Consider the following 21,779-nt stretch of genomic DNA (forward strand, 5'->3'; position numbering starts at 1 on the left):
CCCAAAAGGGGGACCTTCGCAAAATAATGATTGAGACGGCTTTACTAGCTTTGTGAATGAGTATTTTTGCATTTTGTAACAAATACAACTCATTTGCTCCAAAATCTTCACGAATAATTATTGGAGAAAACTGCTTCTAAAATTAACATTGAATTTCCTATAAGGAAAATGAACTTTCGTGTTTACACCCCTAAAAAGAGGGCTAAACAGCAATTTTCTCTCATTTTCTTTAGAAATTCGAAAAATTCAGACATTTTTCAATAAGAGTGCCAAATTTTACATTAAGAGTGTATAAACTTCATCTTCTCCCAGCGCTGTAGAAAATAACACGAATTATGGAACAGTCTGTATATTGCGATTGCCCTAAAAAAAACGTAATCGCCGATTCAAAAACAAGTTACTCGCTTGTCGGATGGGTCCTTCAACAGCAACAGTGACTGCCTGTTTTGCGGTACGCCTGTCTTATTTGATGACCGTCACGTGTTGAAATCAGAAAATGTGCTAGTGAAAACACAAGCATTACCACACAGCATTTTAAAGTGTTGCAATGAACGAAACGATACCTGGTCACAAACTGTCCGAGGTCGAATTGAGTACTTCTCATCTGATCTTCATGCAGCAGATTGTGTCTATCACAGATCATGTAGTATCAACTTTCGAACAGGTAAAGCAATTCCTCAACAATACTGAACCAATAATCAGTCAGCGTCAAAAAATTCCGGGCTGGCCGACCTACAAATGATGAGAGAATCCGAGCATTTCAGCGCATCTGTAGTTATTTGGAAGAACACGATGAAGAGCAACTAACTGTGGGAGAACTTGTTACAAAAATGGCACATTTCTTGAAGGGACTGATCACATTGCATATTACAGACGCATGAGGTGTCAACGAATGGAGTACGTCGGTGAAAAAATTATAATTTCTAATGACAGTGGAAAAAACAACTTCATTACAGAAACTGGCGAGAAACTACCAATCACAATCACGGCAGATCGTGATTTACCACGAGAATATGCTGAAGAAAAGGAAAAAATAGAATAATAGAAACCGTAGCTCGACTGATCAAAAGCGACATAAAATCCAAACTACAAACTGGAAGTGGTACATATCCTTCACCCAGCGACTTGACCATTCAGGAATCCTTTCAGTACATTCCACCTAGCCTTAAACTATTCTGTGCCACACTTTTTGCCGAAAAGGACAATGAAACCAAAATAGCATCGATTGGCCAGTGTTTGATGCAAGCAGCCAGACCAAGAGCTATATTAGCTCCTCTGCAGTTAAGTGTTGCTGTGCAGCTGCACCACCACTATCGATTGAAACACCTGATTGACACGCTGCATCACCTGGGATTTTGCTCTTCATACCGGAAGTGCAGTGGTTTGAACGCTGTGCTGCAAGTACATTTGGTAATCGTGTGGTTGAAATGTCAGCAGACCAGACTTTCCTCTTTGCAGCGGATAATGTAGACCATGATCTCCAAACGCTGAGTGCTTTAGGCACATTCCATGGTATGGGAATGTTGGCGGCCATTACTCCATCCACTACTACCAGTCTAACCATTCTTCGGAAGCCCGTCTCTGATGCTGATGTGAAGTCCCTTGCCAGTGTTTCCATTCATGCATACACTGAAGCCAGGGCTATTCTTGAAAAGGTCAACTGTGAACTGGTAACAGCACCATCACCGAACGTAAGCTCCCTGGATATTTTGTGGAAACTTTCCTGGCATTTTCCGTCACGCACACCAAACTGGTCAGGAATGATGCGGGCCATTCACGCAGATCCATCTCTTCATCATCCAAGGAAATTCACTATTCTCTGCTTACAGATTATTGACCTCCATTCATCTGATATGTCATGCATCTATTCCACTTTAGTGTACCTGAATAATCTTGCGAGAAAATATAAAGTCACACCAATCATCACCTTAGACCAACCACTGTTTCGGAAAGCTTCAGTATCCTGCTTGACAGAACACATAACACCAGTATTAAGGACATGGTTGTCCTGTTGGGCTCACTCTGATGAACCTTCTAGGAGCAATTGGTTCCCTGATGGATGGTTCAAGCTTACGTGAAATCTTGCATGAGGTTTATGGACAAAATTCGGTTGTACATATATTAAGTGGCAAGTCCGTAGCAAGAGCCTTCCGTGGCACATGATGGTTGACCTGGCATTAAGTGCATTGCTTGTGGAGAATGTTTTCCTGGATACCGATAACGGAACACACAGAACTATCAACGATGCGTACTCTCTCTACCATAGTCTGATGTCGGGTGAGATTACTATAACTGGAGCTAGTGCTCCACCTCTTCTTCAAGAAGCCCGAGAAAAAAAAAAGGAGAACGAAAGTCAGAACTTATTAACACATCAAAAACAAGTCAGTTGTGGCTTGCATACCAGCGTATGTTGGCTACAGCAAGGAAACTTGTGGCAGCAGACCAAAACAGGAAGCTGGGAGGATCACCTTGACACTATAGCAGAGTACATCCCCATGTTCGCTGCAGCAGGACACTTCAATTATTTGAAGTCGACGTGCTTGTACCTGCAAACAATGTTAACGCTGCCATCGGTTAATCCAACAGTTCACGAAAGTTTTTCAAAATGGGTTCGGGGTTATTAGAAGAAACAACCGTTATTGGGCTGGGTTGTCCTCTGATCTAGTCATAGAGCAGGTTCTGATGAGATCGCTAAAATCCACTGGAGGTCTAATCCATGGGAGTGGAATGTCGGAGATGCAACGATCTTTGTGGGTGCTCTCAATGCCAGCATACTCCGAGTACAATCTGGCGATGCAAACTCTTACTCATACAGAATATGTCACTAGCGAACAACATAAAGAAGCCGAAACGTCCAGAATGTCACGTGATATCAGTGACACACGTCGCATTCTTGCGCGACTGCAGCCCATCTCACCATTTGACGGAGACAAATTGTTGAGAAACATTGCCACTGACGTCACAGCGGATTCCTCGGTCAACGTCCATAATTTATTTTCAGTTGGGGAAGAGCTTGCGAAGAAACTATCTGGCAAAGACCTGTTCACTGTGAAGTGGAAATGTGCAGATAGTCAAAAATCTAGCATCCTCGAGTAGTGTTAAAATCAGCAGCGATATCTCCGTCGATTCGAATCTTTTGTTTCAAAGACTGTTAGTTGTCGCTAATGCAGGCAGCACATCTTTAGAGGAGACCTTAGCGCATGAATTATGTGCCTACCCACCAGCTTTATTTCAGTCACCCAGCATGATGCGTAAGGCAGACAAAGCCCCACTGGCCCATGCGATACTAGAGTTCAGCAAGCAGCAGACCACACAGTTAGAGGAAACGGAGCCAGACAATATTCTGTGTCTTAGACGGAGGATCTCAGTTACATAGACTACCATGGTGTAAAGGCAGTTCGTACGACAATATCGCTGCATCATTTGCTGAGTATACGGTTCGTAAATATGGCACATCAACCATCGTGTTTGATGGGTATGGAATTTGCTCACCATTGTTCATTGCAATTGTGCTACCGGGTGTGAAAGAACGTATTCTACTTGCAGAAAGCATGGCCTTCCATGTGCTATTGCTTGTGGTGTGTGCCAAGAAACTGAATGTTTTAACTGTTTAAATGAATATGGTGACGACAGTGTTAGCGTAGGCGATGACGATGTAGATTTGTAATTTGCCTCCCAAAGTTTTCGTCTTCCCATTCTTTTGCTTTAGAATATTTTTGTTTTACATATAGGTGTTATGTTTCTACAAAACGAATTGTCTTGTACACTGTATTATGGTATGACCTTCTATTTGCTATTGCTTGTGGTGTGTGCCAGGAAACCGAATGTTTTAACTGTTTAAATGAATATGGTGACGACAGTGTTAGCGTAGGCAAGGACGATGTAGATGTGTAATTTCCCTCCCAAAGTCTTTCGTTATTCCCATTCTTTTGCTCAAGAATATTTTTGTTTTATGTATAGTACGTATATTAAAGCGACCTTTGATTTAAAGAAAGAAACAAGATAGTTTCATGCGTAGAACGACTATCAGGGTTGCCAGAGCCCAAGAAAGGTAAAAGTGTAGATTTTTCCAATTTTTTCAAGGTTTCTTCTTCTTTTTCTACAGGTTGGGCACAGGGGGCACAGACGATATGTCGTTGTCAAGGGGGTTCCATAAGCTTTAAAACGCGGTATTCTTCATGTCTCTGTGACAATTAGGGAGGATGCTAGATCTAAGAAACAGAAGTTAGACCACAGTAAAAATATACAGAGTGACGATCCTTGGTCCGCCGTCCCGAATTTTTATCTCCCTTATTGTTGAACCTACGTACTTCATTTTTTAATATTATTGTTATCAATGTCCTGTCTACGCGTGGGAATTTTTCTGCCGGCGTATGAGGAAGTACAGTGTTGCCAGCGTCCAAAAAATATCAATTTAAAAAAACAAAAGATCGACTTTCTTCTTTTCTTCTTCTTCTTCTTCTACGGGTTAGGCATGATGGGTAAAAAAGTCACTTCGTTGGAATTTGTGGTCTATGAGCGTTCCAACGAGGTATGATTCATGTATCTGTGTCAATTAGGAGGGCTACTAGAGCAGCCAACGTAAAGGTCTACGATTTCTTCGAAAAACCATAGTCCGCCATTTTGAAACCGTTTTTTGGGGGTGTTCCCGTGGTCCGATTTTGTCGGATTTTGGATATTTTCATCAGGTGAAGTACCTAAACAAAATACATGTGTAAAACTAAAGGTTGCAATTTTGCCCAGGTCAAACCGTATTTTGACTCGACTATGAAGGCTCTGAATATGTCAACAGTACTAGTTCATGAAATGTAATAAGTAGGCCTAAGACAATCAAAAGATGACGCAGATGTCCGGAGAAGTCTTCAAAACTGGGAATTCTAGCTGTGCAAACCGTTATCATATATGGCAATTTCTGATATCTCCAATCATCATATATATTTAGGCCTAAAGAGATAACCACACCAAACGAACTGCTTGTAATATTGAAAAAACGGTCATATGAAGCGATTATATGCCACACGTTGTTCGTCTACCGTAACATTATACTTAAATGTGCAATAACGGCTATTCTTCAGGTTTAAATATGCAATAACGGCTAACTGCAGGCTATCCTTCAGTTTCTCAATTGCATAGGCCTATCACATTCACATGGGTATGCCTAAATGATGTGCCGTCCTAACTAATGGTATGAAGATGGAACATACTTAAGTTTAGAGGTCCTGATTTCATTCTACAAAAGAGGACGTACTTTTTATTTTACAAATTTCAGTTTTTAAACCCTCATTTTTAAAACACAGTTCTAGAGGTTGAGTTCTACTAATTTTCTTTACTTACAATCTGATAGATTTGCAAGTTCTGAAGAGGCATAGGCTATAGATGCGAAGAATTAAGACTTAATACAATATTGATTAGCATTGTAAAATTATAGATACTTTCTATTAACGCTTACCCTTTTGTTCTTATTTCGAGCACGGTGCCATAAAGTTGCTTGTGGTATGTTGAGGTCTTGGATGCTTTCAGCCACCCCATTTCTCCTTTTCTTACAGTTTGAATGGCATTCGCCATGGCATTTTCATCCCATGACTGCCGTGTCGAGGTTCTCTTGTATTTGCCCACCATTCTGCAAGAGAAATAGACACCAAATGTTAAAAAACACTTTTGTATTGTCTGTGTTCTACAATTATTTATACACATACACATTATTTTTCTAAAGCAATAAATGTATTATATATATATATATCGCAGAATACAGTAAGTATGTTCATTCCGTGCTCTTGCTGATAAAAACAACAATTATACAATGGTAATAGAATATTTTCAAACTGAAAGATATATTTATTTTAAATTAATTATAAAAAGTTATTGTTTGTAATAGGCAACATACAACTCTACTCCTGATAAACATTTAAAGAGTCAAACATCAAATTGTTAGATCTACATTTATTAAATTTACATTGTTATTGTGATCAAAAGTTCTTTTTCTGTCGGCAAAGTGGTTACATTTGTTTGGGTAAAATGACATACTGTGTCGTCTTAGGCCTAGTGCTGATGTGTCATTTTGCCGTAATGATACAATTTGTTAAATTAACATTTATTACAGAATAACTGTTGCATGCTTTCTTTCGAAAAATGTCTTGAAATATTTTCGACAAGCACTGTTTTAACGCACATGCATTATATTTTGTACACAATTACTTTAAAAGCAGCTAGACTATTTCAAAATGCCTAAGAAAAAAAATTCTAATACGTACTTTACAGAAAACTTTCCTCACTAGCTCGTGCAGTTCTCCCAGATGGCAACTATTACTCCACCAACACTGTTGCCAAGTTCTCCACCAAACTTCATACGCGTGTGCCTTCCAGATTGTACCAGAGTGGAGAAATCCTTGGCGTGTCATTTTATCTGAGTATATCATTTTAGGCTAGTCTCCCCTATTAAATGACCTTAAGGAGAAAATCGTGATTTAAATATTCGAAAATCAGAAGAGATATGAAAGTTAAGCGATAAAATAAATCCGGAATAAAGAAATTTATATGCAACCTAAAGACAGCAAGAAAACACCTTATGTAACATTATCAATGCTGAGATTAATGGTCAGTATTCTTGAAGATGGATTCCGACAGCACAGAAAATTGTGATACATTAATAAAAATTTATATGAATTAAAATTAAATGAGGCTATTGTAGAGCAATCATGAAAGGTATTTACAGGAGTGAAAATTAAACTTCTTCTCGAGTTATTTTAAGTAAAATATCATAAAACTTCATAAATACAAGTCATGTAAACTCTATTTCAAATAAATTCGCACTATTGTTATATATATATATATATATATATATATATATATATATATATATATATATATATATACAGATGGTGATCAGAAAAATGGAAAAACTTGAACGAAATTCAACTTACCAGATTAATATGGTGTCGGGCCACCTTTCGCCTTCAGAACAGCCTTGATGCGACGTGGGATGGTGGCATAGAGGTCGTGAATGGTAGCAAGTGGAATTTTACACCATTCCTCGTGCAGGGCATTGGCCAGTTCTGTGAGAGAGGATGGAGGTGGAAATCGTCGCCGGAGTCGTGTTTCCAAGACGGACCACAAATGTTCAATTATGTTGAGATCTGGGGATTGGGCGGGCCAGGGGAGGTGTTGAACTTCATCCCGATGTTCCTCAAAACACGCTGCAACAACCGCAGCTCTGTGAATGGGTGCATTATCATCCTAGAAGATGGTGTCATTGTCCGGGAACAACATCCGGACCATAGGATGCAAGTGGTCTCCTAAAATTGCGACATAATCGTTGGCAGTGATTCGTCCGCTAAGTGTGACCACAGGACCCAATGAAAACCATGATATGGTGGCCCACAGCATCACCGAGCCGCCGCCATGTTTCACAGTTGGGCGGAGACACTGCAGATCATAAGCTTCTTTGGGCGTTCTCCACACATAAACACGGCCCGTGGTTGGGAATAGGGTGAAGGATGACTCATCCGACAATATCACACGTTTCCAGTCCTCAACGGTCCAAGTTGCATGGTCGCGGCATCATTTGCGGCGTGCGAAAGCGTTATGGTCCCTGATGAGCGGTTTGGCCCGTGCAACACGACCCCGTAAGTTCATGTCATGTAATTCGCGGCGGACTGTGATTGTCGAAACAGGGTGAGGGAGGTCCTAATTGAGTTCCTCCGTCACTTGCTCCGCAGTGGCATGACGGTTCTGCGTGATTTGCGCTTTAATACCCGGCGTGACCTGTCACTCATGATTTTCTTCCGTTTCTCCGATGTGGTTTTCCCGTGTGTTGTGTAGGCCGTTATCACCTTCGACACTGTCCCACGCGACACACCTAACACAGTAGACACTGCCGTCACACTCACTCCACATAACCTCGCACCAACAATTTGCCCTCTTTGAAAATCTGAGAGGTCTCCCATTTTACACTACCTCCGTCTGCTGCAGCCACTGGACACTGCTGTTCCACTGCGCCTGACGTAGTATGGAGACCGACCTAATACACCACCACCAGCGGTCCGGTGTTGCGGGCGCCACGACACTACTGCCAACCCATACATCTGACGTGTTGCCAACTACAGGTGTTTCCATTTTTCTGATCACCATCTGTATATATATATATATATATATATATATATATATATATATATATATATATATATATACAGGGTGATTCAATAAGAACGTACCAGGCCTATATCGCAGCTAAAATTGCAAGTAGAGCCTTCAAACAAAATTGCATTACCAAATTGTATCTGTAGAATGCAATAAAAATAATAGCGAGACCAGTGGAGTCTCGTGAATACCTCCAACAGGGGGCAACTTCAAAATTTGAAATGGAAAGTGGTATAACTGTTGGAATTGTTCGAAAGGACATTAAGTGCCATGGAACTTTTAGAGGACAAACTTTGTCATATCCTTTCCCATTTAGCCGCTAGAGGCGTTGTTGCAGACTTGTATTTGACTACCCGTAGCAGGCCTTTATCTCAGCTAATAATGCATATAGAGCCGTCAAACAAACAATTGAACTACCAAATCGTATGTGTACAATGCAATAAAAATAGTAGCGACACCAGTGGCGTATCGTGAATATCTCCAACGGGGGTCATCTGCAAAATTTGACGTGAAAACAGGGGTTGGTTGTGCCTCCATTGAAACAAGCGCACAATGGGGAAACATCGAGAGGAAACACGTTGTCATATTTCTTCCTCGTTGAGCAACACGATCGCATTACGATGTCTAAGTCAGATGATGCGAGGGTTTCTGCATGCGAAACCAAAGAGAAGAGTAAATACTGGTCTGTAACGAACAGGACGTACAATTGTACATACGTGGAATCACACCGTGTAAGTGGCGACAACAATGGCGTCAGCAAGAGACCACGACGGAGGGAGGATACATACTTTAACAGTAAGCAGAGGACTTTGCTGCTGTTGAATGAAGCTCTAAATAGGGAACTAATGACATACGCAATATTTGAAAGGAGTGGTTTCCGTATAGCTGCGACGGAAGCGCAGTGGCTGGGGAAAACTATGATGAGGGACAATGTACGATGCTATAATAAAACGGAAGAAGAATCTATTGTTTGCAACGAAGAAAGACGAACCGAATGTCGTGTTGCCAAAGGATGGAACAAAACATGGAACAAAACATGGGGACAGAAAGCTGAGGCGTTGTAATCAAGCCATTGGAAAAAGATGAGTAAAGAGGTAAAGAATCAGTTTACCTTCTGCGGAGTGTAGTCGACGCCTCTGGCTTTCACAAATGTTCAAAGTGATGTCCCCGAACAGTATTACAGCGATTTATTCGTTGTACGTAATTATGAGCAACAGCTTCCAACTCGGCCACGTCGATGGTCCGGAATGCGGTCGTAATGCGGTCTTGAATGTTGCGAATTGTAGTTGGTCGGTTGACATACACAAGATCCTTAATTCGACCCCAGAAGAAATAGTCCATAGAAGTAAGGTTGGGCGACCGCTTAGGAACCTGTGGATTGGAACCTCTTCCGATCCAGCGTTGCGGAAATAGAACATTTAGCTCTTCCCTACACATGGGAGCATTGTGGGCTGGACAGCAATCTAATTGAAACCACAGCGTCTGACGTATATGAAGCGGTACTTTGCCAATAGCGGTTGTAGATGGTGTCGCAAGAAATCACGAACTATTGCACCTGTTAAATAACCAGCAAAAAACCATGTCCCAATGACCTGAGTCCCTACAATGCCACCCCACACATTAATGCGCCATCGGTGTTGCCGATTGACTTCTCTTATCCAGTGAGGGTTCTCCGCTGCCCAGTAATGTTCATTGTGGAGATTCAAGTTGCCATCACTGCAGAATGTCGCTTCATCAGTCCATAAAATGAAGTAAATGAAATTCAGATGTTCTCTCACGCGATTGACCACCCAGTTGCAGAACAGAAGCTGTAAATTGCAATCCGCATCACTTAGTTCTTGATTCAAAGAGAGGTGGTATGGGTAAAAATGTGATTTCCACAGAATACGCAGGACACTACCTTCACTGATACCACGATCTCGTGCGATTTGCCGCAAAGATACATGAGGATTTACTGCAATAGTGACAAGTACATCAATGGCAACGTCTTCATTTTGTACGACTCTTCTCCGGACACCATGGCGTCCACGCATGTTGCTTGTCTTCCGCAATCGTGCTGCTAATATCCGCAGCAGATTGTGGGAAATACCTTGTCGCTGTGGATAGCGTTCAGCGAATAATTGAGATGCAGCGCTATAATTTTCCCGGCATTCTCCTAAAATCATGAGCATTCCGAATGTCTCCAAATTCGTATACCGCATGAATGTTATTTGCTACCGACACTTCCTACTACAATTACTCAAACATCAACACAATAAAAGAGGTTTCACTCTTGTGAAAGTTTTGTCCCGTCACGAGCTTGTAATCCACAGGGGTAGAAGAACTCAATGCACGACACCTTGTCCAGTACACGGACCACTTTAACTCACTGCAGAGGTTAATCACTCTAGGACTCTAGACGCTTGTGTTACCTGTTTTGACTACAGCATCGCTCCTTCTACCCTCTGTCTGACATAGTAGCAATCACCTGTTCGAGGCCGCATAGACTATGTCTTGAGCAAGGTCATGTACGTGTTAGCTACTGGATCTACAAGAGTACCACCACATAATCATTGGCAACGATAAATGAGTGTACTGTTCAAAACAACGACAAATAAGCCCACAACACTTCCTTTCGGATTTGGGAGATATTTCATATTGTACATATGCACACAAGATACATTGCGCGTCTACGTCATTGTGGGTCTGGGCTCCCCTTGGCTTAGGACCCTAGTTATTCCTGCAAAGGTGTAGGCGATTATTTGCCAGGGCATGGTTTGCAGTACCCTCCCGGCATTCACCTGGTGTGACTGGGGATACCCTCGCACCATCTGACTTTCACCTAGTAATGCGATCGTGTTGTTGCCAACGAGGAAGAAATATGACAACGTGTTTCCTCTCGACGTTTCTCCCATTGTGCGCTTGTTTCAATGGAGGCACAACCAACCCCTGTTTTCATGTCAAATTTTGCAGATGACCCCCGTTGGAGATATTCACGATACGCCACTGGTGTCGCTACTATTTTTATTGTATTGTACACATACGATTTGGTAGTTCAATTGTTTGTTTGACGGCTCTATATGCATTATTAGCTGAGATAAGGTCCTGCTACGGGTAGTCAGATACAAGTCTGCAACAACGCCTCTAGCGGCTAAATGGGAAAGGATATGACAAAGTTTGTCCTCTAAAAGTTGCATGACATTTAATGTCCTTTCCTATGGCGGAAATCATAGTGATTGGTACGGCAACTTGGACATTTAGTCCAGACGTGGTCAGAGTGACTTTAACGGTTGGGATACTTCGGGGTGGAAGGCAACGGGTAACCACCACTCTATTTCCCCTAGTTTGCTGGCAGCAAAAAGAGGACATATGTACAATGCTCTTTCGCAAGTCAAAATATAGTTCCGGAGGTAAAATATCCCCCATTCGGATTTCCGGGAGGGGGATGGCTTGGGAAGGACTATTGGACGAAAAAGTAATAATGGGGAAACAGAGATAGAGAAAGAAAAACAGGGAAGAGCAAAAGGTTTAGGATAGGGATATGGAACGTACGTATTATGTTACAGGGAGGAAAATTAGAAAATATTAAAGCAGAAATGACATAAAATAACCTAGATTTGGTAGGAGTTTGTGAAGTTAGATGGGAAGGTAATGGGATGTTGAACAGCGAAGGGTATAAAATGTTTTACTCAGGTAATGAAAATGGCTGTCATAATGGCGTAGGAATAATTCTTGGAAAGCGTTTAAAGAAGGTAGTGAAAGTATAATTTATTGATGATAGAGTTATGATGTTAAGACTTAAAGGGAAAACGAAGGATCTAGTGGTGATACAGACATATTCACCGACTACTTCGCATCCAACTTTAGAAGTAGACGAAAATTATGAGAAAATAGAATATATTATAGATAGGGGGTAGAGGGGTGTATGCGTAATTGTAATGGGAGATTTCAATGCAGTTGTGGCAGAAAAACAGGAAGCTAGTATCGTAGGCAAATATGGTTTAGGCGAAAGAAATGAAAGGGGAAATGGACTAGTGAATTTCTGTAGACAGAATTCACTAGTAATTGGGAACACTTGGTTCAATCAGCACAAGAGAAGAAGATATACATGGAAATCACCAATAGACGGTGGAAGATATCAGATAGACTATGTTATGATTCAGGACAGGTATAGGAATAGCTTAAAAACGCAAAGACCCTTCCTGGGGCTGATATTTTCTCTGATCATAATCTTGTGGTGGCCGAAGCAGATATTCAACTGAAAAATATATTAAATAGATAGAAGAAAAGTAGGCAACAAAGTGTTGAATACTGAAAAGTTGAAAAAACGAGGTAATAAGAAAACTTTTCGTTGAAAAATTCGAAGAAAACTATTCAAACCAGAAAAGAATAGGCGCAGATAGTAACGCATAGTGGGAATACATTAAAGTTTGCTTACAGCAGGCTGCAGAAAAAGCAGTAGGTTACCGCGAACACAAAACGGCTAAGAAACCATGAGTTACAGAGCAGATGTTGCAGAAAATGAAGGAAAGGAAGGCGTGGAAACAGGTTGATACAAAAGAGGACAGAAAGATGTACAGAAAATTGAATAATGAGTTACGGAGAGAAACAGACAAGAACGAGGGAAGAGTTTTACAAAAGAAAGTGCGAGGACATAGAAGAATTAGAAAGAGTTGGGAAATATGAGGAAATGTATAAGGAGGTGAAATCTGTGGAATTTCGGAGGAAACAAGGGTGTATTACGATGGCAGTAGAAAATAAAAATGGGAAGATAGTCAGCGACAGAAATGAGGCCATAGAAAGATGGAAAGAATGCGTGGAAGACTTATATGAGAGTAAAAAATGAAGTAGGCGAGGATGATAAAGGATTTAGTATTCTTCGGGATGAGTTTGAAAAGGGTATATCCGAGATTAGGAAGGGAAAGGCAACCGGGATAGATAATATACCAATCAAATTCATTAAAAATGTAGGAGACAAGGGAAAGAAAGAATTGTTCCGACTATGCAATGAAATACATGAGACAGGGGACTGGCCAAAAGACTTCCTGAAGACGATCATGATACCGATGGCTAAGAAATCGAACCCAAAGAGATTATAGAACTATTAGTCTCATATCTCATGCAGCTAAAATTTTGCTTCGAATACTGAACAGAAGGTTACATGGAAGAACAAATGAAGAAGTTGAGGAGGAGCAGTTCGGGTTCAGAAGAGTTAAGGGCACAAGAGATGCTATTGGATTATTAAGGGCGATCGGTGAAAGATTTATAGAAAAAGTGAAAGAGGTGTATGTTGTGTTTATCGATCTAGAAAAGGCTTTTGACTGCGTGAATTGGGAATTGTTGTTGGGAGTTCTAAAGAAGATAGGGTTGGAATGGAAAGATCGAAGACTCATAAGAAACTTATACATGAACCACCAAGTAAGTGTTAGGATAGACGAAGAACGGGTGACGGAAGAGAGAGCAATTGGAAGGGGAGTTCGATAAGGATGCTGCTTCTCGCCAACACTATTTAATGTCTATCTAGAAGAGATAGTGAAAAAGAGTTTACATGATGATGACGGCATTTCGATAGGAGGTAGAATGATTAGATGCATAAGATTTGCAGACGATATGGCGCTTGTTGCAGAATCTGAAAAGGGAATCAATAAAATGTTAGAAAACCTGAGGATGGGATTTGAAGAATATGGGATGAAAATAAATGTTAGAAGGACAAAATCCATGGTGATTGGAATGAAGAGGTCTGTGTCAAATATAAAAGTGGGGGGGAGAGCAAATAGAACAAGTGAATAGTTTTCGATATCTGGATAGTATTCCTAGTAATGAAATGAAGTGCGAACGTGAAATAAAAGCAAGGATAGGAATGGCGAAAGAAGCTTTTAGGAGGAAGAAAAGTCTGTTTTGTGGGACCTTGAATAAATAGTTGAGAAAAAGACTCATAAAATGCTTCGTGTGAAGTGTTGTACTGTATGGGGCGGAAACGTGGACATTACGTGAAAGTGATGAAAAACGCCTGGAAGCATTCGAAATGTGGGTGTGGAGAAGGATGGAAAGAATTAGTTGGGTCGAGCGGGTGTTAGAAATGGTGGGGAAGAAAAGAATACTTTTAGATATTGTTAAGAAGAGGAAGAGAAGCTGGTTGGGACATTGCCTAAGAAGAAATTGTATCATGAGGGACGTCCTAGAGGGTATGGTGGCGGGAAAGAGAGGCAGAGGGCGAAGGAGAATACAATTAATGGATGATGTAAAAACAGAAAGATCATACGTGAAGACGAAGAGGTTAGTGGAGAACCGTGGAGCATGGAAGCTTCTCAGCTGCTGCAAGTGACCTGCCAGTAAGGGCAGAATACCTATATATATATATATAGTATAACGCTCCTCGGTTGTACTACGAGGGTTAAAGCAGATGAATGAAACTGCAGGTGGGTGATGAAAAAATGGTGGAATTAGAATGTGTGACGAAACGGGAGAAACCCGAGAAAACCCACGAACACGATGTCGTTCAGTATGAACTCTCTTGGCCTTGGACCGAACCAGAGATCCCTGGAACAAGAGGTGAGCGCTCTACCACTGAGCCACCGTGTCCCCATATCAGAAAAATAGGTTATGTTCTCTAACTGATACATTAGAAAGTTAATTTTTAAGACATTATATGAAGGTAAATAATGTGTGTATCATAAATATGATTTTTCGTTTCTCGTGGGTAAAACTAAAGTTCGAGTAAGATTACTTTTGGTATTTTTTGTACAGCTTTCAATAAGAATCAGATTTATGAAATAAATGGTTTGCTGTTGGGTTTTGTAATCTACAATATGTAATAAGATACATGCGAACAAGAAATTGTGTACTTTATGTTAGCCGGAGTTATGTCAACTAATAACTTAAATATCTGTATTTAACTTCAAGATATTCAACATCAGAATATGTAGTTACTATATTGATATAATACTGAACTTACACCTAATGCTTATATTTCTTTTTTTTTTATTACCATGTCTTGAAATTAAATATCCACTCTACTTTTCGCCTCGTATTGTTTCGAATACAATATCTGACGGGAGCACAAGCTTTTTGGTATTAACCTAACGTTGTTTGGTAATGTTTGCATTTCAGCTTGACGTTTCTTGTTTCTTTTCTTTTTAGTACCAAACCTATATGACACGTGTACTTACAGTTTAACGTGTAACTGGACAGGGTGGCCACTCATTTGGAATTTCAAAATTCCCTGACTTTTCCCTGACTTTTCCAGAAATTTTCCCGGTTTTCCAGAAAATTTCTAGAGATATCTAAAATTGGTATATATAGGAACCTTGGGCAACTCAGGGACACGAACCCCTAAATTCCAGTAAAATTATTGCTTTTAATTATTCTTTTGTGATTCCAGGCCCCCGGGCATTTGTCCCCTATTCCCCCTCCCCTGTTGCCGGCCCTGCAAACCCGTAAACCATTATTAAACACAAATGATGTGAGTTATACGGCAAAGATGTCCATGTGTTAAGAAAAAGAATTACTCGAAAACATGGTATTTTGATCCAGGCCCATAGCTAGGTAATGGCCAATGGAGGTGGAGCCCGCACCCTGCGACAATCTTCAACTCCCTTGACTGAAATTTTCATTTCTTTTTTAAACAAATATATGTTTAAAAAATAAGTAGTCAATAATTCTTAAATTTATTTTCTTCGAAAAACACCATTACAGAATTTACATAAAATCGGTTTAAAATTGCAAAATTCAAATCAAGAAACTGTTCTACTCATTATCTACTTATTATTCGTTAATTTGCAATCAAATATTTCTCCGGATTTAACAACAAATATACAATACCTTCACCAGGTGTGCTTCTTAGCAACCACTGTCATATTGTAGTACAAGGTTATGCTATCGTTCTTTGACGTCACAAATGAATGGAGAGGACAATTATGGAGCTACCTGTATTAAGAAGTAGCGGACTTCGGTCTAGAAAGCCGGCATTAACAACTTTAGGTAGGCCCGGGTCCCAAAGGTTTTGTCGTGCCAGCAGTGGCGTGCGGTGGTTATCCAACCGGGGAACAGGTCGACATAGATGGGAAATATTGTGTAACAAAACAACGGAACTGAAGTAAATGAGCACTATTAAAATGTGCTTTTAAGAAATCAGAAAATTTTGTTTGAAGCTGATATATTTTTTTTAGAACAATAGTACATATAGTAGCGGAATTGGGTGTAAAACCTAGGGGGAGGGGAATGCCATTACTTCAAATTGGTGGTCAAAGGTCAAATATCTGTAAAAAAAAGCATGGCCAATTAATCGTGTGGCGCAAAAAGTACTGCCGCCACTGAGTACAAATGCATGTGGAATCCACACAGTTTTTGATTCCACATAGAAATACACGCATTAACCAAAATTCCACACATTTTGTGGAATTCGACACACATTCGGAACTCTTCCGGCAGAAATACTCAACTATCGTTCAGCCTTTATATTAATCACGTGACCACCAAAACGGGATGCAGGGGCGCAGCCCCGAGCGAATTCTGGAAATCAAGCAGCCATCGAACTAAACAAGTGTGTTAATTACAAAATGGTCCCGATTTTGCTCCAGCTCAACTCATGGGCAGCACTAAATGACAAAAGAATATGAAGAAAGTATGCGCAGCCCAAACCAGCAGAGCTAGATAAACGAAACCTGGAAGGAAGAAGAAATCTGGGGGCGAAGCCCCCAGCGACCAAAGCTATTTTGTATATAAATAAACCGGCCAAATGGCTAGGAACACAGCAGAACGTAAATTTTCTCCCGAGTAAAAATTCCATGTTTTTCATCAAAATTCCCTGACTTTTCCAGAATTAAAAAATTCCCTGACTTTTCCCGGTTTTCCAGGTGAGTGGCCACCCTGCTGAGCATATGCACTCCGATCGCGAATATTAAACACAGCTTCCTTTCTCCGACGGGAGGCACGAACACTAACAACATATAGTCACGAGGAAATGCGTGAGCTATTAGATGAACTACGTGAATTAACAAATATTGATCCACAGTCCACACATATCATATTCCTACTTACCTTAAAAGTGCTTTACCTGTAGCACTAAGCAGTCTACTACGTGCGAACTCTAATCCAGATCTGAGACCCGGACCTCGAATCCGGACCTGGATTCAGATCTAGGATCTGAACTTGGATCCGTGGTCCGTTCTCAGATCTGGATCACAGTTTATCTCAGTACCGGATCCGGATCTCGTTGGGTCCGGGATATCTGGATACGAAAATTTTTGGCCATCCGTAGTACATGGTTTGTTAAATCTTCAGGTACCCTGTCACATCTTGGCTAGTCTTCAAAATGACCAGATTTAAATAAAATTGAAAGTTTGTGGGATTATTTGCAGCAAGAAGGCGAATTGTAGAAATAGGTTTCCAAGTGGTTTACGTAAATAGAATTGATGAGGGAATGGATTTACATTGTCATATCTGCAATGACTCGTGAGGTCTATTTAAACAGCATCCAAGTCAGATACAATTACTCGGTATTAGATATTGTAAAATTACCTTGTTAAGATAAAAGATAGAGCAGTTTACACACGGATTTCGGTTCTCTTGCCCAACCTCTTTATTATAAAAGTTTTTATAAAACAATGTAAGACAGAATCATTAGAAGTATGGTCCTAAGACCAATACAAAAGCCACTAAGTAGTTGGGGGAAATAGGTGCCCCAAAGCTCAGGCAGCCAAGGAAAGGATTCCCACAAAGCTCAAGGCATGCTCAGTGGAGATCGTTGAGGATTCTCAGTGTTCCAAGCAAGCAAGGAGAGGTTGAAGTTCCGGAAAGCTCCAGGCAAGCTAGTCGGGAAGGAAAACCATAAAGTTAAAAATAAATTAGGTGATTGCGGTTAGGATTCACTCAAAGCTCCACACAAGCTAAGAGAATGGTTGAGTTCCCACAAAGCTCCTGGCAAGATTAGTGGGCAGGTGGTGTCAAAGCTCCAGGCAAGCTAAGAAAAGGGAGCTGACCAGTGGAAACTGATGTCGATTGAAACGATGCCTAGAGTTTTATACTCTCTTCTGAGCAGTGGTGGCGCTGGTGACGATGATTTCTGTCGTCTGCTTCATGTAATAGCTTGTAGTAAAAGAACACGTGGTCGTGTTTATAAATAAAAAGCATCTGTTGATATTTACAAATATAACCACATGTAAGATATTACAATATATTCAACTATGGATGACTAACTTTTTGTCTGGCGTGGCTATATTTAAACTATAGGGCTCAACCTAAATATTATATCTGGTTATGTTCTTCTTATTCGTCGCAACTAATGATTATTCCACGAATTCGGTAGTCCTATCCAAGTTTTTCATGATAGATAGGTAAAAGACTAACAACTTTCTGTTCACCAAAGAATTGCAGTTCGAAACCAAAATGATTAGAATATTCAATCTGAATGTACTGTATATATTCTAGAAATGTCAATATTACAAAAGTTACAATATTATAGATAGAACTCTAATGTAATCACTAGATTGTAATTGATGGTCAGATTTTCAGCTAATACTTGACATTTTTTTAATTGTACAGTTTTTATTATTTCCGATATTTTTTAAGTGAAACAGTGATTTAGTACAACCTAGTTATTACCTTGAGATCGTTATTTTATTATCAGTGTAATTAGTCTAATTAGTGAAATAATTTGTTCTAAAATAGATAAATATTTCAAGATTATGGAAGAAGTTATAAGGAAATAAATCTGGGTTTATTACAAAGATCTGGGTTCTTTGTGCATGTATTTATGAAACAAGAGATAATACGTGGCACAAACAAAAGCCTTGTTGTTTCTGTAACTAGGTCATATCAGTTCATATCGCGGCTTCAGTATTATGGAACACTGTTATATCAGAAGTGATGATAAATCTGTAATAGAATATAAAATAGGTTCATGCTAGAATTAAACATATTAAGGATCATAGATTAATATGCTCTAAGTATAATGTTAAATACAACTTTTTTGTTTTGTTTTTCCAAGATTAAGAGTACTTGGAACTCGAGGCCGGGTCTGCAATAAGACAAGTATGGGAGTGGATGGTTGCAGCTTGCTGTGCTGTGGTCGAGGCTATCAAACGAGGGTCGTATATGTGAAGGAGAAGTGTAAATGCCAGTTTGTTTGGTGTTGCAACGTGGTATGTGATGTGTGTGGATACAGCACGGAAGAACACGTGTGTAATTAACTCCTATTGCTCTGAGAGTGCTGTAAATAAGCTACGTGTACCAAGGAGATATAAAAACATACTGTGTCTTGGAGCAGTGTAAATGCCAATTTACCTGACATTTTATTTTGGTGAATTATTCCTCTTGACAGAACAACATAACAGAATACAATATGATGTAGTGTGTTTACTTAAAATGTTTTATAATGCGTGTTAAGACATATTGTGATTTACATATCGAATACTGCAACTTCAAATCAAGGTCTGTATAACTGGAGAATATTCTATTTTGAAGCATCATTTTATTAAATATTGAAATTCGACTATGATCAAACCAAGTCAGTTTGGACGTAAGAAAGAAGAGTAAGTGTCTATTGTGCCATATCAGTGATTATTATCTAACTTCAATTTTGAAAATAAGGACCTCTTATTAAATCTGGTTACATTGAATGTTAAGAAAAAGAAAAATGTTTTCCTAGTCTTAACATAAAAACGTAAGAAATAGTATTGCAATATATGAATGTCATAACTAGTAAAGATAACAAACTAAGTTAGAAAAATGAAACCTTAATAAATTCTTAAGGCTATCTTCCCAATAACTAACCAAAGCTTCTTATTTTGTTTTAAAACTTTAGTGACATTTCTTAGGTGTCAATTAAATTCTTATCTTTTTCTCTAAAATAATTTATCATCTTGCATTAAGATTACCCACAGTTTATTTATGTAATAGTCGAAATTAACGATGTTAAAATCCGAACTAACGAATAACTGTTCAAACACTTTCTTCGAATAATGATAGAGAAATTACTGAATATCGAATAATACGTATTCGATATGCAACGTAAATATACATTATAACTTATGTCACTCGTATTTCAATGATTTATCACCGCGATTGACTAGATGTAATTTTGTAGTAGTTTCAAAGATAAGCAATATAAACAATTAGATGACAATGACATTTTAGAAGTAATTTTTGTACAAAGTTTCCGAAAGCTAGAGAATCAACCCCTAATATTTTTATCAGTATTATTTGTGCTATGTCTAGACTTCATACAATTATGTATTTTGCAGTCCTGTTGTTACTGGGTATTGTGAGATAAAAAATAAATAAATTTACATTTGTCTTTAATATATTAAAATAGCATTTTATACTTTAAACATCATTACGTTTTAATATTTGTATGTAATTATGTATAACAAATGAAAATATGGTAAAAAAATTGTGCAATATTACTAGCTGAAGAATATCTAAAATTTCGACATTAAAGTAATACGTGGTAATTCACATTGTGGAAGATTAGAAATTGATTCAGAGAAAATCGCTGTTAAACAAATGAAAGAGTAACTAATCTTTAGTTACGCAAAACATTACACAATCACTTGCAGACAAATTGTCTGAAAAGAAAGCAGCCAATAATTATTGCTTAATTTCTATAGCTAAAGATTCTCTGTATATGATGTACTATATAGTTTTTTATTATTATTATTCGTTTATCGTCTTAATTTTCAAATTATGATAGTACTAAATGATAAAATTATTGTATAGCTGTGTCTTTATTTTAATTAGCATGTGTGTGTATTGACGCAATCTGGTTCTATCTTTAATTTATTAAGTATTTTTATTTTCTTGTTATTGTAATTGTCCATTTTATATACATATACATATATACAAACAAGTTTCTATGTAGATAGTCATCTTGGCCATAAATGTTTTTTTCTTTTGTATTTAAGATTGAAAATCCTTGTTTTACCTCGCAGTCTATATATTAATTTCATAGTTGTCTTTAATTATGTAGTAAAAGTTGAAATTGTTGTACAAAATTATGATAATGTATATATTTATTTTCCCTAAGCAAACTTCTCTGCAGTGTTAATTTACTATTTAATGTTCATTTTTCTCTTGCAAAATAGAAGATTTATGTCTGTAATTTGCATTTCTTTATTTGTAGATATATTCTTTTGCGAATAAAATCATCTTCTAAAAGATTTGATAGTGCCTGTCTTAGGAGGAAATATTCAAGATAATGTGTTACTAGCAACATATGCCACCATACATATTAATTTCAGCATTACATTTCTGACCTTTTCGAGCAGCTGCTATATCACGATGAGACGAACGCCAACTTTTAGAACTCTATTTTTGTATAGAACAACATCGTGTCTGTGAATTTTCTAGCGATTCTTCCGTTTCCTCCCACATTCTAAATAGACTAATTTTTCATAATTGAAATTTGAAAGTTTGGTATTGGACATCTTTGAAAAACCAACATTCTTCCAAAAATCTCCTCACATCAGATGTTTTCGGTATGCCAATGACACCTTGATTCTATCAAAGATTCTCAAAATTTAAAGGATTTATTTGATGAATTCAATCAGATACTTTCTAGGATTAAGTTTACTATGGAACTTGAAGAAAATGGAGCTCTTAATTTCCTTGACGTTTTTGTCAAAAGACATTCTAATAAATTTGTTTGTATATCGCAAACCTGCTGA

The 21,779-nt window shown here is 38.8% G+C and overlaps 1 protein-coding gene across 1 annotated transcript in view; it reads left to right on the top strand.

The window, feature by feature from the left end:
* The window catches only part of LOC145678482 (protein Wnt-4-like), a 383,056-nt gene extending 361,946 nt beyond the window's left edge, over positions 1-21,110 (top strand). Inside the window, exon 7 of the mRNA XM_081748665.1 lies at positions 19,103-21,110. Within this exon, the coding sequence (XP_081604791.1) occupies positions 19,103-19,304 (202 nt within the window). The 3' untranslated portion in view covers positions 19,305-21,110. The remainder of the gene's footprint in view (positions 1-19,102) is intronic.
* The last annotated feature ends 669 nt before the right edge of the window (positions 21,111-21,779 follow it).

Source organism: Thermobia domestica, chromosome 2 (assembly GCF_964235325.1).
Source record: "Thermobia domestica chromosome 2, izTheDome1.hap1.1, whole genome shotgun sequence".
Taxonomy (NCBI): domain Eukaryota; kingdom Metazoa; phylum Arthropoda; class Insecta; order Zygentoma; family Lepismatidae; genus Thermobia; species Thermobia domestica.